The sequence below is a fragment of the Fopius arisanus genome, unplaced genomic scaffold (assembly GCF_000806365.1).
Source record: "Fopius arisanus strain USDA-PBARC FA_bdor unplaced genomic scaffold, ASM80636v1 scaffold00105, whole genome shotgun sequence".
Taxonomy (NCBI): Eukaryota; Metazoa; Arthropoda; class Insecta; order Hymenoptera; family Braconidae; genus Fopius; species Fopius arisanus.
Window position 1 is genome coordinate 286,444 of NW_011887844.1, and position 16,956 is coordinate 303,399.

General features: G+C 39.6%; 1 protein-coding gene across 1 annotated transcript; it reads left to right on the forward strand.

Moving 5' to 3' along the window:
• Positions 1-114: 114 nt before the first annotated feature.
• Positions 115-12,947, forward strand: slmo (PRELI domain containing slowmo). Its single transcript, XM_011312678.1, has 5 exons — positions 115-274; positions 384-549; positions 2,934-3,020; positions 11,829-12,002; positions 12,088-12,947. The coding sequence occupies exons 1-5, from the start codon at positions 243-245 to the stop codon at positions 12,319-12,321; spliced, it is 693 nt and encodes a 230-aa protein (XP_011310980.1). The 5' UTR covers positions 115-242; the 3' UTR covers positions 12,322-12,947.
• The last annotated feature ends 4,009 nt before the right edge of the window (positions 12,948-16,956 follow it).

The following is a 16,956-nucleotide window of genomic DNA, read 5'->3' on the forward strand; positions in this document are numbered from 1 at the left end:
TCCTCGTCGTGAAAGGGTGTTTGGCATTTTCCACATCTGTTTTGCCGACGATGCAGTTGACAGTTATGCCATCACCCACCAGGGGCACAGGAAAAATAACCACGCGATTCTGCCTCTTACATCAGCTCTCTCCACACAACTTGACGTACAGACCAAGTTTGTGGCTAAATCTCGGTAATTATTAATAAAAATTGCAGTTTGAGTCAGTGAAAAACGTCGAGAAAATCCACACAAGTTCAATCATGAAGATCTGGACGTATGAGCATGTATTCAAGTGAGTTATCGTAATCATCAAGTCTTTGGCGTCATAACCTCGGTGGAGGATGATTTTTACGAATGATCTTTGTGGTGAGGAGATTACATGGGATTTTTTGGAATTTCAGTCATCCATGGGAGACAGTTGCGCAGGCAGCACTTCGAAAATATCCAAATCCCATGAATACAGCTGTTCTGGGGACTGATGTTATTGACAGAAAAGTTGTCGATGGGGTTCTACATACGCACAGACTCGTCGTCAGTGAATTCAAATTCCCGAATTGGGCGCAGGCGGTATGTATTATCTGTAATTATTATAATGGGAGAGAGATGAGGGAATTCTGAACTTTGACATATTGGCAGTGAACTTGAATGTGACGTGGGTGATCGTTTCGTGATGGTTTCAATTAGATTTTATTATGAGCTAGTGCGACATTCATTCATGCTTTGGGCTTGTGATGACTTATGTAAGGTTTAAGTGGACTTTGGGATCGTTGGCACGTGCCAGGGATTTTGGTGACAGAGAGATTCGTAATTGTTTTTATTTCAAAGGGCAAAGGGCAGATGGTCGAGGGTTGGCGAGAGTGAATTACTAGGTTAAACGTCAGATTTAATGATGAGAATCATGAGAACCCCTTCTTTTCTTCTTTCGTGAACATCAGAGATGAAATTAGGGGGAAAAAATTTTAGACTATTTTTGAGTGACGTCGCGTGGATTGGGGAAGGTCAGAACTCTGAATAAATAACTCAGGCATTTTTTCAAATTTGTCTTTGTTGATGGAGAAAATTTTTAATGATCTTTCTGGAAAGCGTTGCCAAGGAAAAGTTAATTAAAGCCTTCTCATCATCTCTTGTTTAAACTCGTTTTTAATTCGAGGGAATACCGAACTCGTCGTACATATTTTACGTACAATAGCGTGGTTCCTTGGTTTTTCCCCTCGGCTAAGTTTTCATAAACAAAAAAGAAGGGTCTTGAATTAGTGAGGGAGTTAGGACGATGGCCCAGAGCCGGATATTCGAAAGTTTCGGTAAAGTCTCCTGAGACAAGAACCGTAGTTGAAGATGGAAGGGTTTCATGGTGGACGAGGGTGCAGAGGAGGGAAGAATGAAGGAGATGGGTGGGCGTGAAAGCTGTGAGATACGCCAGGGAAATTACAAAACAGCATCGGCTACATGAACTTTCATAATGAGCGTCTGGTTGGCGACTTTCCAAGGCTAACTTCAAGAAACAGAAAAAGGGGGCATTACTGAAGCCCTCGGAGAATACATCATTTTACTTTTTTTGATGAAAATTTTTGATCGTTGGGGCGTTTTTCTTATGAATTTCTGAGATCCACTCGGTCTCAGTTGTAGTTGAAAAATAATTCAGTAGCCGAGACGTAGAACGAGACCATTTATAATACAGTTTTTTAAAATATCGATTGAAATTATTATTTATGAGTAGGTGCCAAGATTAGGAATTAAATCGATACAGCTGTAGCTTTTGAAAATATTTTTTTTTGGAATTTCCAAGGGAAAAGAGGGCCCTTGCACACGAAAATCTTCCATTAGCATTTCCTCCTGAAATTGTTCCAAAGGATTTGAAGCCCTCATTCCAGTCCCCCATTATTCATAGGGAAAAGCTCCTTACCCACTAGTTTGAATCCCTCAAAAAAATAAAAAAAAAATGGGGGAGAATCAGAGAAGGTGCAGGATCGCAGCAACTTGAAAGAGGTGGTGCGATGAGAGAATGTACCCTGGCATTACCACATGTTGGTAAAAAAAAAACCATTGCAAATAGAGGGAAAAACATTTATGTATTCCACTGGTACAAAAACACCCGGATTCTTCCCCTGTTTTAATCATGAAATTTTTTTCTCCCAGTTCATTCAAAGCGAGATCCTTTCATTCCCCTTTTCTGAGTCCAAGCCCATCATGCCTTTTCTCCCTCTGCTATTAAAAAACCACCCTTTGTTTAATCAGAAACTTCTCAAGTACAGGGATAAAAAAAAAAGTAGATGAAATTTTCCAGAACTAATTACAAAGTTTTTTAACGAAATTTTTACCCACAATTTTCCCCATCGCTGTAGAACAAAGTGTAATGGTCATTATGTTCCACTTCACTAGAAATTTTTAGCGGTGAAGGATTACAATGAGAGTATGAAAATTCGAGGGGAGGGGAAAAAAATAGAAGACTTGGAATAATTGAATTTTTCCTTTTTATGAGTGTGTATGTGCATTTGAGCCAATCGTTCACCACAATGGCAAGTGAAAAAGTAATAGGAGGACCTCTAGTGCGCTTTAATTAAGCATTTGACGATGATCCGTTTGGAGCTTGTAATTAGAATACATAATTAAACGGTAGAACAATAATTCACGAGCACTTAAAGTGGGCCCCAATTAGCGTCTTTCGCTGTATAAAGGAGGCTAGGGGAGAGGAAGGATTTTAGTTAACGGATGCGGAACAAGTATTCCACAATTATTCATGCTAATTTGGAATTTACATGGTTGTTACGTTGAGGATTGTCCAATTCTCCCCTCCGATTGTCACTCGGACAAATCCATTTTCAAAATAAAAAAACTCTCAACGCTTCAAACCTCGTGATAGATTAAAAGTTTAAGTGCTCGGAAAGATTTTCTGCTGTTCTTAGAACTCTATTTGTAATTGAATTTTAATTGGATTATTCGAACTATTTCAGCTAATTGGGCATGCTAAGGAGTGTTATGCCAGTGAAAGGAGTGAAGTGAATCCAGCCAGTAAAGAAATGGTCCTGAAGACGAGAAATGTAAGTAAGGCCAGTCTATTAAGAGTATAATTCTATCGACTCCGAGATTTATTTCAGTTGAGAATATCTGAGGGAAGGGAATTATGGTTGAATTCTATTTTCATTGGAATTTTATTCCATTTTAACATGTATTTATGATCAGGTCGAAAATGCATGCATTTTTCGGAATCACTAATTTATGGAAAACCCAGTGAGACAGAATATTCGATCTGTATTCAATTTTAATTTATCCATTGAATTTTCACAATGAATAAGAGATACATTGACGCTCTCGGTTTTAAATTGAATGGAAATTCAAAGGTATCAAAATTATACTAGTGGAATTTCCTCTCGACTCGTCTATTGTCGTAGTAAAATGAAAATCCTCGAAAATCCTCCCAAAAAAAAAATTATCATATCTGGTTGCGAAGTTCATAATAATTTCTACCGCATTACGGTCCCGATAATAAATAAATTCGGGTTATAAAAGTTAGTGGAAGACATGTTGGTCCAGATACTTGAATTAAGTTTCCTCTGACCGTTCAAGCGATATCTGCAAAGCGAAATTGTAGGCAAATCCCTCGACCCTTTTATTTGCCTTTAACACTCTACACTTCACTCCTTCAACATCTACCTCTCAAAGGTGCCCATTTTGATCTCGACTCGCGTTCGGAATTATGAAGCTCGTGATCAGCTTGCCAACAGGATATCAAACGAGCAACGTTTCTCGATGAGCTTGTGGCCTCGTATCTCATAACCCCGGGGCAAAACTATTGCACCACCAAAATCGATTATCAAACACATACTCCGTCGTACTAAAACAGTTTCTGCACAATAGCACATGGTAGACGAGACAGTTTGTAATTTCGTCTCGGGGAAAACCAAATAGTCTGCATGTCAATGCCCATCCGTGGAGTATTACTTCCTCGATATATTTTTCAGTTACACGCGTTTCACTCTCGACTCCCTTCATCTCTACATGTCTCTGAGTTTATATTTTGACACAACGACAAATGGAATTTTATCCTGACTCGAAATTAGTTTTGTTTCCGGGCTTTCCTTCTCAATTGCCTTTTTTTACGACCCCCCCTGCCCCCCCAGCCCCACCATTTCTTCTATTTTTTTCCCCTCTTTTTCACAAATAACCGTGCGAAATTGCAACGGCAGTAGCAGAGTCTTCGGTAGGTAGCAGAAAAATTACCTGTCGTCTCTGCGTTCTTGGAATGACGTGCACGTACAAAACCCAGATCGTACGATTTATCTAAATCCTGGATTCAGTGGGGTACCACTGCGGTACTGCACTAGGATCGTTTTTTATATATATATATATCTAACACTGCAGTCATACAGGTGGAGAAAATAAGCGACATATGAAGTAAAAAAAAAAGAATGGAGATACTGAACGTAAAAATAAATCGTGTCACAGACGTTTCCTCCACTGTCTTATAAAAATTAAATTATTTACTTCCGCCGCGTAAATTATTTTCATTTTCACTCAGCTACTGATTCGCATCGGCTTCAGGTGTACCTTCGATTTTCATGATGGTGGCATTAATCATAAATTTTCTCTTCATTGATGTAAACTGCCAGGTGATCGAAATCACCTCACGTCTCGAGGAGAAATCGATTTGATGGGTTATTGATGCGTCCATTACCCAGTGTGTGGTACAAACCAGTTCGGCATTAGAATATGAAAGTCGATGGGGGGTGGTGGGTGGAGAGGAAGCGTCGGGGCAAAGGGGTGAGGGGGTGGGTTATAAAGGTAACCAGACAACGTATTGTTGAGGGATCTAGAGGAAAAAAACGATAGCGATGAAGTAAGACGCCCGATGCATTAAGGCCAATGATGGACGATCCTCAGGTGCTCGGAGAAATGAAAAATAAGGAGAAAGGGGGGAGGGAAATGGATGAAAAAAAAAAGCCACGTGCGAAGCAACCTTATCCGAACCACTGGGGGAAAGCCGTTACGGGGTAGATCTTTGCCATTTATCGACAATGTGACTGTATAGTATGGAGTTTCCGATTCGCTGGGTGAGATTTCATGGCTGTTATTTTTATGCCGAGTTTTTTTTTTATATTTTTTTCATCTTTTATGGTGGGAACGATTCTTTGAACAGTGGCTTTTATGGATTCCAGGGGGAGGGGGCGAACCATTCTGCCCCACGGGCTTCAGTGATATCGATGAATAGAGTACGCCGATTATTCAATATTCATGGACACGTGAAAAAAATATGATTTTTTTTTGTACTCTCGGCATGTATCGGGGATTTTAGACGGAGAACGGAGCGCAGAGTGATTTTATTCGTTTTCACGGTTTCATAGGATTAATTCTCTCGTCTTCATTTTTTGTGTCAATAAAAATATTGATAACTCCGACGATTCAATTCACCCCGGTCTGTAAATTCGATATTCTTTTATGATTCGTTCCCCGAAGAGTAGCCATCTTTGAAAAAAAAAAATAACAATGTGTTATTTCCTAAAAACAGTAACACTTAAAACCCTTTGTTGTGGTGCCGCATTTACAAGCAACTGTACCAGTACAGCCATATAAAGCGAAACGAGTCGCCAGAGGGATATATGGGTTACAGCTTTTCCACCTATCCACCCAACGATGGGTGGAAGAGAAGAGGGAGGTTGGGAGGGTTGGTGAGGAATATGTGTATGGTTTTCCAGAGGGGCCCTTGGTAAAAGATCTCGCGGGCAATTCCGCGACCTTTCTCTACATCCTGTGGCTTAATCTAAAATTGAACGATTCCCTCGGGTCGTGTCAGAGGGTTAAAAGGGGAGTTGTGGAGATGTGGGGGGAGGCCAAGAGGTTTTCGGCTGCTTTATCCAGCGCCTGCGCCCACCCACTTCCACCCACTTCCACCCACTTCCACCCATTTTCCTCCCCCCCCCCCCCCCCCGCAACCCCCTGGCTAGGGGGGCCGCGGCTCTCGCGTTTCCGATGTATTCTACATAAGCCCTGGGTCCAGGGCCGCGGGTCGTTGCCCATACCACCGGTTCGAATCCCCAGAGGCAAATATCTCTTAGCAATTTAGCCCTCTCTCTACCCCTCCTTTCTATGTGCCCTTCCACCATCCCCCTCACTTCACCTTAAAATTGCGCGATGCTCACCATTGTGTACACAATCGGCTTTTACAGGTAACACCGGATGCATTTGCGTTTTCAACGGAAAAAAAACCCGGTCCCAGCAATATTTATCCCACTTCTTTTTTTTTCAATTCACCTCGTATCCTATTTTTCATTTTTTTTTTACCCTATCTCGTGTTGCCTTGTTTTTATGGGAACGAAAAAGATGAGGAAAAAAATGGACGCGAGTGACTAGCGAATCGTCTATTCACACGTTCGATCATCTCGTCAACGGGAAATTGTTTTTTCCGGTTTTAGAGGTGGGAAAACAAAAATTGTCAAAGAGTTGACGATGTGTATATTTGATGCGCAGCTTTACGGCACGGGGGGTGGAGGGAGGGAATTAGTGTCACGCGGGGAGGAAATATTTATGAGTATCAATACACTTCGAGTATTCGTGGAAATCCTTTGATGGAATTTTTTTCGGGGGATTTTTTCTTGTTTCAGTTAATGCTGGATTTTTGGAATGTGAAAGGTACTCGGTGATGGTTATAATTTGATGAGAAAATTACTGGAGAATGAAATTCGATGAATTTGATTAATTATCGCATTGGAAACGTATGCAATCCAATCGCGAATTTATTCGACGAGAAAACCAATGGAAATTATGGATTTTCTCTCAATAATTACACGATAATTAATGGAGAGCACAGAAATGGAAATGGAGGATGGAAAAATTCTTAAAATTTCGATTAATCCAATCATAATTCCCGTAATTATCGAATTTCAGTTATTACATTATATACTCCGTAATTTTTATTATCCACAATATCTCAAAGAAAGATTCATCTCATTATTACGGCGCGTGTACCATTCTCACTTCCCAAAAACGTGTCATTTTTTAAATGTTTTTAATACTAGAGTAAAAATAGCATTTTGTCAGACGAGTAATCACACCCGATAAAAACAGAGTTCGACCTGAAATCGGTCTCGCGAGGCTGTCACCCAGAAGCAATAATTATAAATGAAAACAAAGCAGAATAAAAAAAAAATTGTCACGTTTTTACGACTTCTCATCTGCATAATTGAGCGGCACTGTTTCCCTTTTTTCTGCCCCCGGTTGTTTCGAGTGCTTTTATGGATCACGGCAAATGGAATTTTTACGTGTTTTTTTTTTCTCCTTTTTTTTGCGAATGGAAATTAATAATGGAGATGCGCTGGATCGGCTATACATTTGGGGGTTTGTGATAGATATAGGGAAACGTTCTAGTGGCTGAACGTCGGCTCCCTGTGGACCGACCGTTGATGGAGAGCCGAGGTACATGCTTCACATATATACAGAGAAAGCCACCTATATACTGTTGCCTGGGTGACTGCACACAGACGCTTTTGGCGGTCTCTCCCTCCAACTCGACTGAATTATTATCTAGGCTTTGCTAAATCATAAAAACAACAAATTGCACGCGTTGGGTAACACGAGAAAAAACCACAGCTCGTGTCTGGGATATGCATTTCATCCGTGTTGAAAAAAAAAAATAAAAATTTGTCCAAAAAGGAAACGAAATGGAGAGAAAAAAAAATCCATTGCTTTTGTTTCATTTTTTCACGTTTTTTGTATTTTCCATGGGTAGATTGAAACCCGGGGGACGAGCTGTCTCGGTTTAATGAAAAATTGAAAAATCTATTTCGCGTTTTATGGGGAGTTTTTTTTTTTTTTCTGATAGAATCAATTCATCGTGTTTGCGACTATTTTTCGTGGGAAATTTAGAGGGCGAAGGGTTGAATTACGCATGAATTTTTTATCTGGAAAATTCGGATAGATTTACTGAGGATTTTAAAGATTTTGAAAAAATTTCTGGGGATTCGTTGGAGGTGCGGTAGTGACGTTTGCGGTATCGCAATCATGCGCTGATTCATTATGCTATTTTACTGGAGTTGGCTTGTAATGCCTGACTGGGATGAACTGGGATGAACTGGGATGAACTGGTATGAACTCCCCTCTGATTCACTTGAAAAGCCGACGGACGCGTTTGTGCGTGAGAGGAAGCCGTTACCGTCGAGTGGGTAGTCTGTAGTGGCTGAATAGACCCAAGTGAATACCCTAAATCGTGTAGAACGTCGGATGCAATCCTCATATCCTCTTCAATAAATTGGCAATGGGGCCCGTATTAACGAGGATAAACCCCGATTTTAAGTGAATTTTAAAAGTGAAATGGATCAACATTTGCTCCATTTCCATTTCATCAGACCAGACCGACTGAATTTTATCCCACCATTATTACATTTTAACTCGATATTTCACCGACTAGATTTCACTCCGCGTCCTCCACTCCTATTTTCAATGAATTTAATAAATATACAGTTGTCATTGTGCATGCAAAAAAAAAATACTGGATCAATCCCCCGGGGGCGGTGAAAATGTAACTCTTCACTTGCCATCTGCAATTTGTCAGCGGAGAAAAATTCACTGAATACATTTCCAACGAGAATTCACAAATTTTCAAACTATAAATCCTCACGACTGTTTGCATCGGACAAAATGGCCACAACGGAGCCACGACGATTTTCCAGAAAAAGACACATTGAAAATGGCTATTCCATTATTTTTTTTTTCGCTGATCTCTCTCTCTGTTTGAGATTCTTGTGTGCATATACTATAAACTCGTAGTTCGTTAAATGAAAAGCAAACGGGTGGAATACGAGTGTCGAAAGCACAGTGATAGGTGACGGGGGTGGGTGAAAGGGGGTGCAATGTGTCCGTAGGGTTTGAATTGTGCAAACATTGGTGTGAGGTGCGGGTGTTGCTCACCCACTCTGACGATGAGAAAAATTTTCAATTAACCGATGCAGGTACCGTGTCGCTCCTGCGAAAACCACCGGAGAATGCGCCCTTGGGATACACCGAGAGGGGGTTGCAAAAATAAATACAAGGTTTAAAATAAAAAAAAAGAAAAAGAATAGCCAAAAGTTGGTTACTCTTCGTTGTTGACTTTAACATTTTTCCGCGTTTATTTATTTATTTTTGGTGAAGTGAGATAGTCCCGGGGTTGGAGGCTGAATAAACAGGGGAAAGGGTACGATTTTGGTTGCACGTGAAAAAAACAATCATTGAAATTAATTAAATTCATGGAGTCATAATGTTTATGACAAACAAAGAGACAAGTACAGGCTATATTTGATTAAAGCACATCTTTTCACGTTCAAGTCTCGTGGGAAGTACTTGAAAATATTTAAGACAAGATTTTTCTTTTTTCTCGAGTGTTGGTTTAATTTAAGACTGCGGAGAGTCAAATTGAGATTTCTGGGGGTTTAAACTTTGGAAAGTCTCGAGTTAAGACCTGTGGAATTTTAATACGAGTCTTATTTTTTTCTTCGGGTGTGTCTCAGCCCTGAGATTTTCCCATTCCATAGACATTAGAACATTCTCCCGACTCCTCGGAGGTGTTTCACCAGGAGTAATGACATCCATAAGACTATCTCTATCGTGTTTCCACTTTTCTTACGTCAATTATCGTTTCTGGTTCTCGCCTTTGGGTACCTCTTGGGGGATGTCTTTTCACTCGATCCTCTCTTCGCGGTTCATCCTCCTCGTATTCCAGCATATGTATGTGTATAGTTTTAACAATGTAGTCTGCCCGAAGGTGGAATTACCGGGAATACTTTAGTCGACACCTTACCAGTCGTCGTATTCTTAACGAGGCAAAGTTACACGAGCATCGTGGGGCCATTTGATACCGCAATGTAACACCACCGGTGGTCATTAAAAAAAAAACGCACGGAGAATTGAGAAACAAGATATTTTGTCATGGAAAAGCTGGAATATTTAACAAAGCAACAACTTCATCTAATTTTAATAAAAAAATAATTGACGATATTCTCACGATGATCGGATTTTTCAACAGAAAAAAAAACTTCATGATTATTATCGGAAGTTAATTAATTTGCCGACTGCTCGTGCAATTATCAGAGTGATCAGGATATCTTATTTATCTACACGCCAAATTCAATTCGTTTCAGTGATACATTTCCTAATCAAATTTGTGCGTTATTTCATCCTGTGTCGGTTGGAGTCGAAATGGTTTTCTCATTTCCCAATTTGGATATTAATCTCTCGCATCGCCCACCACTCGGCAGTGCCGGTTCAAACCCAACTAATTACACTTCTGCCAATTAACTGCCGCGGTTTAACCGACGTTCAATTATACGGAGCTCATATCGCTTTCCAACCGATAACTGTCAGCTGCTTTCCCATCGAGGAACGGTTGATATCAGTGATTGTTCGAGGTTTTGTTTTATTATCATCAGAGAATTCCCAATAATTTTCTCGATTAATGAAAAATATTTGCCCTTAGTTTCGGGTTCGTTACGAGCGCCGCATCCACTGCCCATTGATTAATTAAGTACAGCCTGTACGTTTCTGTTTGCCAGAAAAAAAAGCAATTGATAAACAAATTTGCCTCTCTGATAATTTCGCTTACCATAAGCAACGAAAAGTTTACAATCCATTATTTATTTTTTTTTGCCATTTTGGGGATTTCGTTTTAACGATAATTCGCTGGGGTATGTGAAATGGTACGTAAACGAATAATTGCAATAATTACCGCACAGTTGAAATATTTTACAGCATAATAAAATTAATCTCCAAATACATAATCTCATGTCATTGGTACGGTTTTCACCGGAGGGGGAAAAAGGGGTTAATCCGAGTAACTGAAGTTGTCAGAGGTTTCTGAAATCGAAGAAAAGCACTGGAGGATGAAAATAGTCGGGTAGAAAGCTCAGAGATAAAAGCGAGTGAAGTAAGTGAGATAGTAGAAGAGAGGGAGTAACACAGTTGGCTTCACTGATTGCTAATATGGCGTCGTTGTGGGGTACTCACCGGCACGCCGCATCCTACAACGCTTTCCTGGCCAACAATGCCTGCGGGCGTTAATTTTCCCGCGAAACGTATTGCACTATTGCCATTGGTTGTCTGTACCCCCCCTTCTTTTACCTCCTCCCACCACCACTCAATTGTGTACTTCCCCGTACATCCTATCTCGCTCCCTTCAACAAACTCGCACTCACCTCGTAGAAATGTGCGCACGTTATAATACCATTGCTAAAACCTGCGTTTGAAAATACTTTGGCACATTGCAAATGTGCATTGTACACTCAACCATTCATACCAGGAATAAACTACTTTGTATTGAAAATGTCCCTTTGTTGGTTGGTATACTTAACTCATTAAAAGGGTCTATATCCAGCAATTTATCTCGTTTCGCGTTGGTGGTATTTTGGTATTTATGGAGACCATTCAATCGTTTTCATTGACACAAAAAAAAATGCCAGCATTCATCAATAACTCGGAAACTCTAACGACGTGAAACACGGGATGCATTAGCTATCGTGTTTGCAAATTGATACTGCGAGACTAGTCTCTCATCTGGCACTAACAAGACAGTAAAAGAGGCCTCGCGTGATGGCTCCAAATTCTATTTGATGTACAAACCAAAACCCTCACATGCAGAAAACTGCTATTGATCATTCCCGTGAATCTGCGAATCAGTCAAATATTTACTGATTCACCACGAAACATGCTTTTTAACCGGCAGTAAGTGGGGAAGTAAAATGCCGGCGGAAGATATAAACGTGAAATACAAATGAAGAATTGAAGTTAATGAATTATGGGAGTATATCGTGTATATTATATATTGTCTCGGTAATTCGGGTAAATGGGACTCTGGGTGTTGAGTTTTGTGAATATTATTGTTGCAGTTGACATTCTGTAATTACATAGCTGTTGACGAGACCCTGAAGTACGTTCCTCATCCGGAGGACAAGACGAAGACACTCCTGAAGCAGGAAGCGATAGTCACAGTCCAGGGTGTACCCCTCACGTCTTACATGGAGGAATTACTTACCAAAAAAATTTCCTTCAACGCTGGAATGGTGAGTTTGAAATATTTATCAAGAAGTGATTTCATCATCTTCTGATTATCCTCTTATACCGCGGTTTTATATTGCGTGTTATCAGGGACGACAAGCTGTGGAGTGGGTGATAAAGTTGGATACTGAAGTGAAAGGTTTGGCAAATAGTGCTGTAAAGTCAACTGATGAGCTCTTAACTCAGACCCGCCGTCAGTTTGATGATATATCAACAAAAACGAGAAAGAGCATGGATGATCTTCAGCAAGCTGCTAAAATATCACTCGATGAGATACAGACATTCACAGCTCCCTCGTCACCTCAATCAATGCCAAAATTATAGCTAAGATTTCGCTCTAGCTTTAATCTTTTCAATTAATGAGTGTTGTTTGACTTCACATAGCATCTGACAACTTTTGCCAGTCAAACCTGACACAATATTTAAAATTCATTTCGGATACGAGCTAGTTGAATTGGCCCCCGAATTCACCAATGTTTCGAGTGATTAATTCAGGCCAATGTCTAATTACCGTTGCGTATTCCGGACGGAGTGTAGAGGTTTTAATAATACAATGGGTCTGGACAATCTCAAATTGCAATTTTTTTCAATATCAAATGGTTGTCGGGGGTAGATTTTCATTTGGATGATTTACTATAGTGAATACTTTGCACGTGGGTAATGCCCCAGAGGTAAGTTGCTTTGAATTATTTTGTACAAAGCTATCGATACTAACGGCGAACACTTGCCGATGTACATTCAATTCAATCACTGATGAAGTAATCATAGGAAATTATTCGAGTTTATTTTCATCGCTGTATGGATGATGGAGAATATTTCTCCTAATATATTAAATAACAAGAAAGAGACTAAGTAACGAATCGTTGAATATCGATATAATTTATGTAGGTAAATCAATTGAAATAAAGTGGTGTTGATTATCCGAGGATAGTTGACATTCAGCACGACAATTTCATTGACTCTGATTATTCAGTCCTGATGTACCTCTCAATAATATTGCCCTTATTTCCAAACACAGGTGTGGGAGTTTTGTGCAAACTTGGGGTCAAATCTTCTCCCTCAATATCAGAGATAATTGATGAGTACCAAGAGTACTGAACCAGCTGGCTCGAGCTTGTAATCGAAGGCAGAACAAATATTGACCAGCTACTCTCCACTGTTTAACATACTCTTTGTTCACTATTGTCACCGTCTAAACATCACATGCATACTATATTCCATTCACGGGGATTTCACCACAACTTGATATTGTCAGCCCTTTCACCATTTACATACGTAAGTTCCCACGAGTTATCCCATTCTTTTTACATCACCGATATTCCAAATGTTTGCATTCCATTTGAAAAATATTCTCAACTTCTCTCCAAATTTAAAAATTCATATCATTTCGTGAAAATTAAATGTATGAGAAGTAAATGGGAGTTTTCTAATGAGATAACAGAAAAATTCAGGAGTGATTCAGATTTTTTTCATCACTCTTGGATGATTTACTATTCACGATAGAGACCAGTACGTACATCACTCCAACATTTTGTCTAGTCCATACTCATGCCCTCTCTGAGCATTTCCAATTGCTCAGATGTTCAGAATTCACCGTGTGACTCTGGATCAAAGAGAATTCTATCTCTGTGGAGGGAGTTCGTCAATAACAAGTTTTGAAGTAAATCGAATTAACCCCGCAGTAGACGCGGTAGCATACACTCCAATTCCTCAAATTCCCTTCTTTACTTTTTCAACTTCTCGATGACAAGTCCATCGACTGAAAAAAAAACGACCCCATTACCACAGGGGGCTATCGTTATTCAACTCAAAGTGCGTCGATCACTGGTCATTTTGAATGCATTGATTTTGCGATAAAATTGCGGATTTGGGTAAGAAAGGGGTTCTTTAACGTGGGGGAATATTGATGCCATTCTGTTGGACGTGCTTTGACCCTCTGAAAACTACAGTGAGGGTAACTTTGAAATTCCACGGGATCGAAGGCCAAACGATGAGTCGCCTTTGGACGTTTGCCATCGTAAAATAAAGAGGATTCCTCGTGTAGTTTTTTTAGCCTTAAAAAAAAAAGCCAACGGACCTCACTTCCCTTCTCTTTCTTGTCTGCCGAGCATTCCAAAGGCAACGAATCACGTTCGATTTGAGACCCTTGTCAAGGATCGGCTCATGGTTAACACATGGATGTGCGATAAAAGTAGTAGCTTATACGAGCCCCCGGGGGAATTTTTTTGTGGGTGGAAAATTGTCATTTCTGTCGTATTCCGGTTCATTCCATCTCGTGAAGGGCAATTTGTATTAAAAACTACCCTCGGGAGAACTCGGCATCAATGAAATAAATAGAAGAAATATAATCCTCTGCGGAGTGATTGGGATTTATAGGGGAATTTTAATGGAGTAATTTCATTGATATTTTTATTCTCAGAAAGTCCGAATATAAATAATTCACGAGTGAATCTAGGAGGAAATTGTCGACAATGTCTTGAATATTTTTTATCACTGGACTCTTTCATCTAGAGTTATGAAATGAAATTCTATAAAATTAAATATGGGCATGGAAAGGACAGGAAATAACTTCTTTTCCAGAGCGGTATTAAATTCCAAATGAAATCGCACGACACTCGTAAAAATATAAACCATTGTGAAAGTACATGGGTCAGGCTTCGCATGGTCTTTACCCACAGAACATCCACCAACTGTAATTCAACATTGAGACTCGTGTGTTAGTGTCATTTGGTGGTTTTACGATCACCCATTACCTGAAGCCGAGGGTTGCACATCCTTCAACCCCTGGGCGTCTATTTTTAACACCTCAAGACATTTAATCTCGCTGGTTTATGACTTTTCAACGTAAATTTCCGAAGGATATAAAATGCATGAATATTTAAACGAAGGGATTCAACGGAGGAAGAATCTCTTAATACAGAGTAATATTCGTTGTTGATTAATTCAATTTCATCGAGTCGAATGATCGTAACGCACGGGCGTTACTCCGACGTTCGTGTTTCATTTTCATAAAGTGGATTTTACAACCTGAGCTGTACATTGTGTTGAGTTATTTCAGTATCCGATGGGGGTGAGTTACAATGGGATATCTACGATAGAAGAAATTATTTTGAAAGAGGATCGGTGATTGAGACGGTGTGGAGGTGCTGGGGCTGGATGAGGCATTCAATGGATCTGGTAAGCATCCGTCAGGTCTTTCAACGTCACATTCTCCACTCCTGAAGTTTGATTTCCTCCGGATATATACTGTGATGGATGTACGTGTAAACCCAACAACCCCTTCCTCAAGCCCGGACTCTCACGAGAATGGCTAATAACGAACGTGCTCAGACTACTAATCGAGTTTGAAATGTTATTCTAGTCGTCATGGGGTGAGTGTAAATGTCAGCGTCTCGTACGTAAGATTTATTCTACTAAGTTTTAAACTAACAGAGCTGTGCATTATAAAGTTCGTATTGAGTTTGCGTATGTGAAATTAAGGTGTCATTAAAGACCGGGAGAGGGAGAATTGAGTTATCAATATTTTGGATGGAAAGAAGTTTTCGGAATGAAATATAATTGGTGAATCGTGGATTTATATTTGACTGTAGTCTTCGAGTGCGATTGTATCCGAAAATTAGATAAATGGTGTAATGTTGTGAGTTGTTGAATAATGTAAGATGATAGTGGCCCTATCAATTTCTCCTTCACTAAGTATTTTTATCTGTTAAGCCAGCATACTGTGAGGACATTATGTAGAACAGGTAGACAAGATCTCTGTAGTTGGTGAAAGGGATAGTCCACTATCGTTGATGTCAGGTACAGGGTGGTGTGAGTAGCCGTTGTTAGTCCAAGCAAGCCTGAGCTAACTAATAGCCTCTTAGTCTCGGCTTACGATGGGGTGGGACAGGATCAGCCATCACCTCTCTTCCCTTGGGCGCCACCCTGGCACCCAGTTAACCCTCAAGGGCTTTCTCAAACATCGATGCACCTTTTTGAAGATCGGATTTAACGTACCCGAGATTCTCATCGTCTTTTCCATCAGAAAACCTTGAATTAAACGGCACTCCACTTTTTTTTTATTTATCATCACAAAGGGGTCGTAAAAAAAATCCATTTCGAGTTTATATCAGTGTCAACAGAATCAGCCGTTAAATTCTAATCTCAAATCTTCAGAGCCATATATTTCTGGTTGGCAGTGATGAAAAAAAGTGTTATAAAAAGAGAGAAGGGGTTGTTATCACTTATCGCCGGATGAGCGCTCCTTTTGCCGGTTGGTACAGGGGAATATGAATTATAACGCTGTTGGGAGAGAGTCTACATTCAAAAATGATGGAATGGCTTTACGGATATCTTTCAATGCATTTTTTTTTTCATTTTTCCGTAAACTTTCGAATTGAAATTTCATTGGCATTATATCGGATGAATTTAATTCACAAATTTTATTATTAACACTTTATAGGATTCAACCCGATGCAGACATTGGTTATTCGAATTATTTCTACCATTCTAAAGACAGTCATCGATTATCAGTCCTCCACAGATCTCTTTTAAAAAAAAGAAGGTAAGGTTTTTGGTCATATATATACATATAATATAATATAATACAGCATTTTAATTAAATAATGATTTGTGTGAGAAAAAAAAATCTATTTATATCAAATATTAGTCCAAAAAAAGATTGAATTTTATTGAGAGATGAAAATAGATTTTTTTTTCAATAGGGCGAGATGGATATCTTCCATTATGAAAATTCTCGAGAAAAATCGTGAGTTCTGAGTAGGTGAATACCTCCGCGATTTTCATACTCCCCTGATACTTTTTCAAAAATTTTGAATTTTTAAATTTCCGTGAATACCTTCTCGAATCACATGCTCCCCTGATACTTTTCCAAAAATTTGGAATTTTCAAATTTAAAATTTTCAATTTCAGTGAATAGCTCCTCGATTGTCATGCTCTCCTGATACTTTTTCATAAATT

Coding starts and splice junctions, on each gene's coding strand:
- slmo (XM_011312678.1), top strand. CDS start 243: ATGAAGATCTGGACGTATGAGCATGTATTCAA. Junction 275..383: donor ACGTATGAGCATGTATTCAA/GTGAGTTATCGT, acceptor TTGGAATTTCAG/TCATCCATGGGAGACAGTTG. Junction 550..2,933: donor TCCCGAATTGGGCGCAGGCG/GTATGTATTATC, acceptor GAACTATTTCAG/CTAATTGGGCATGCTAAGGA.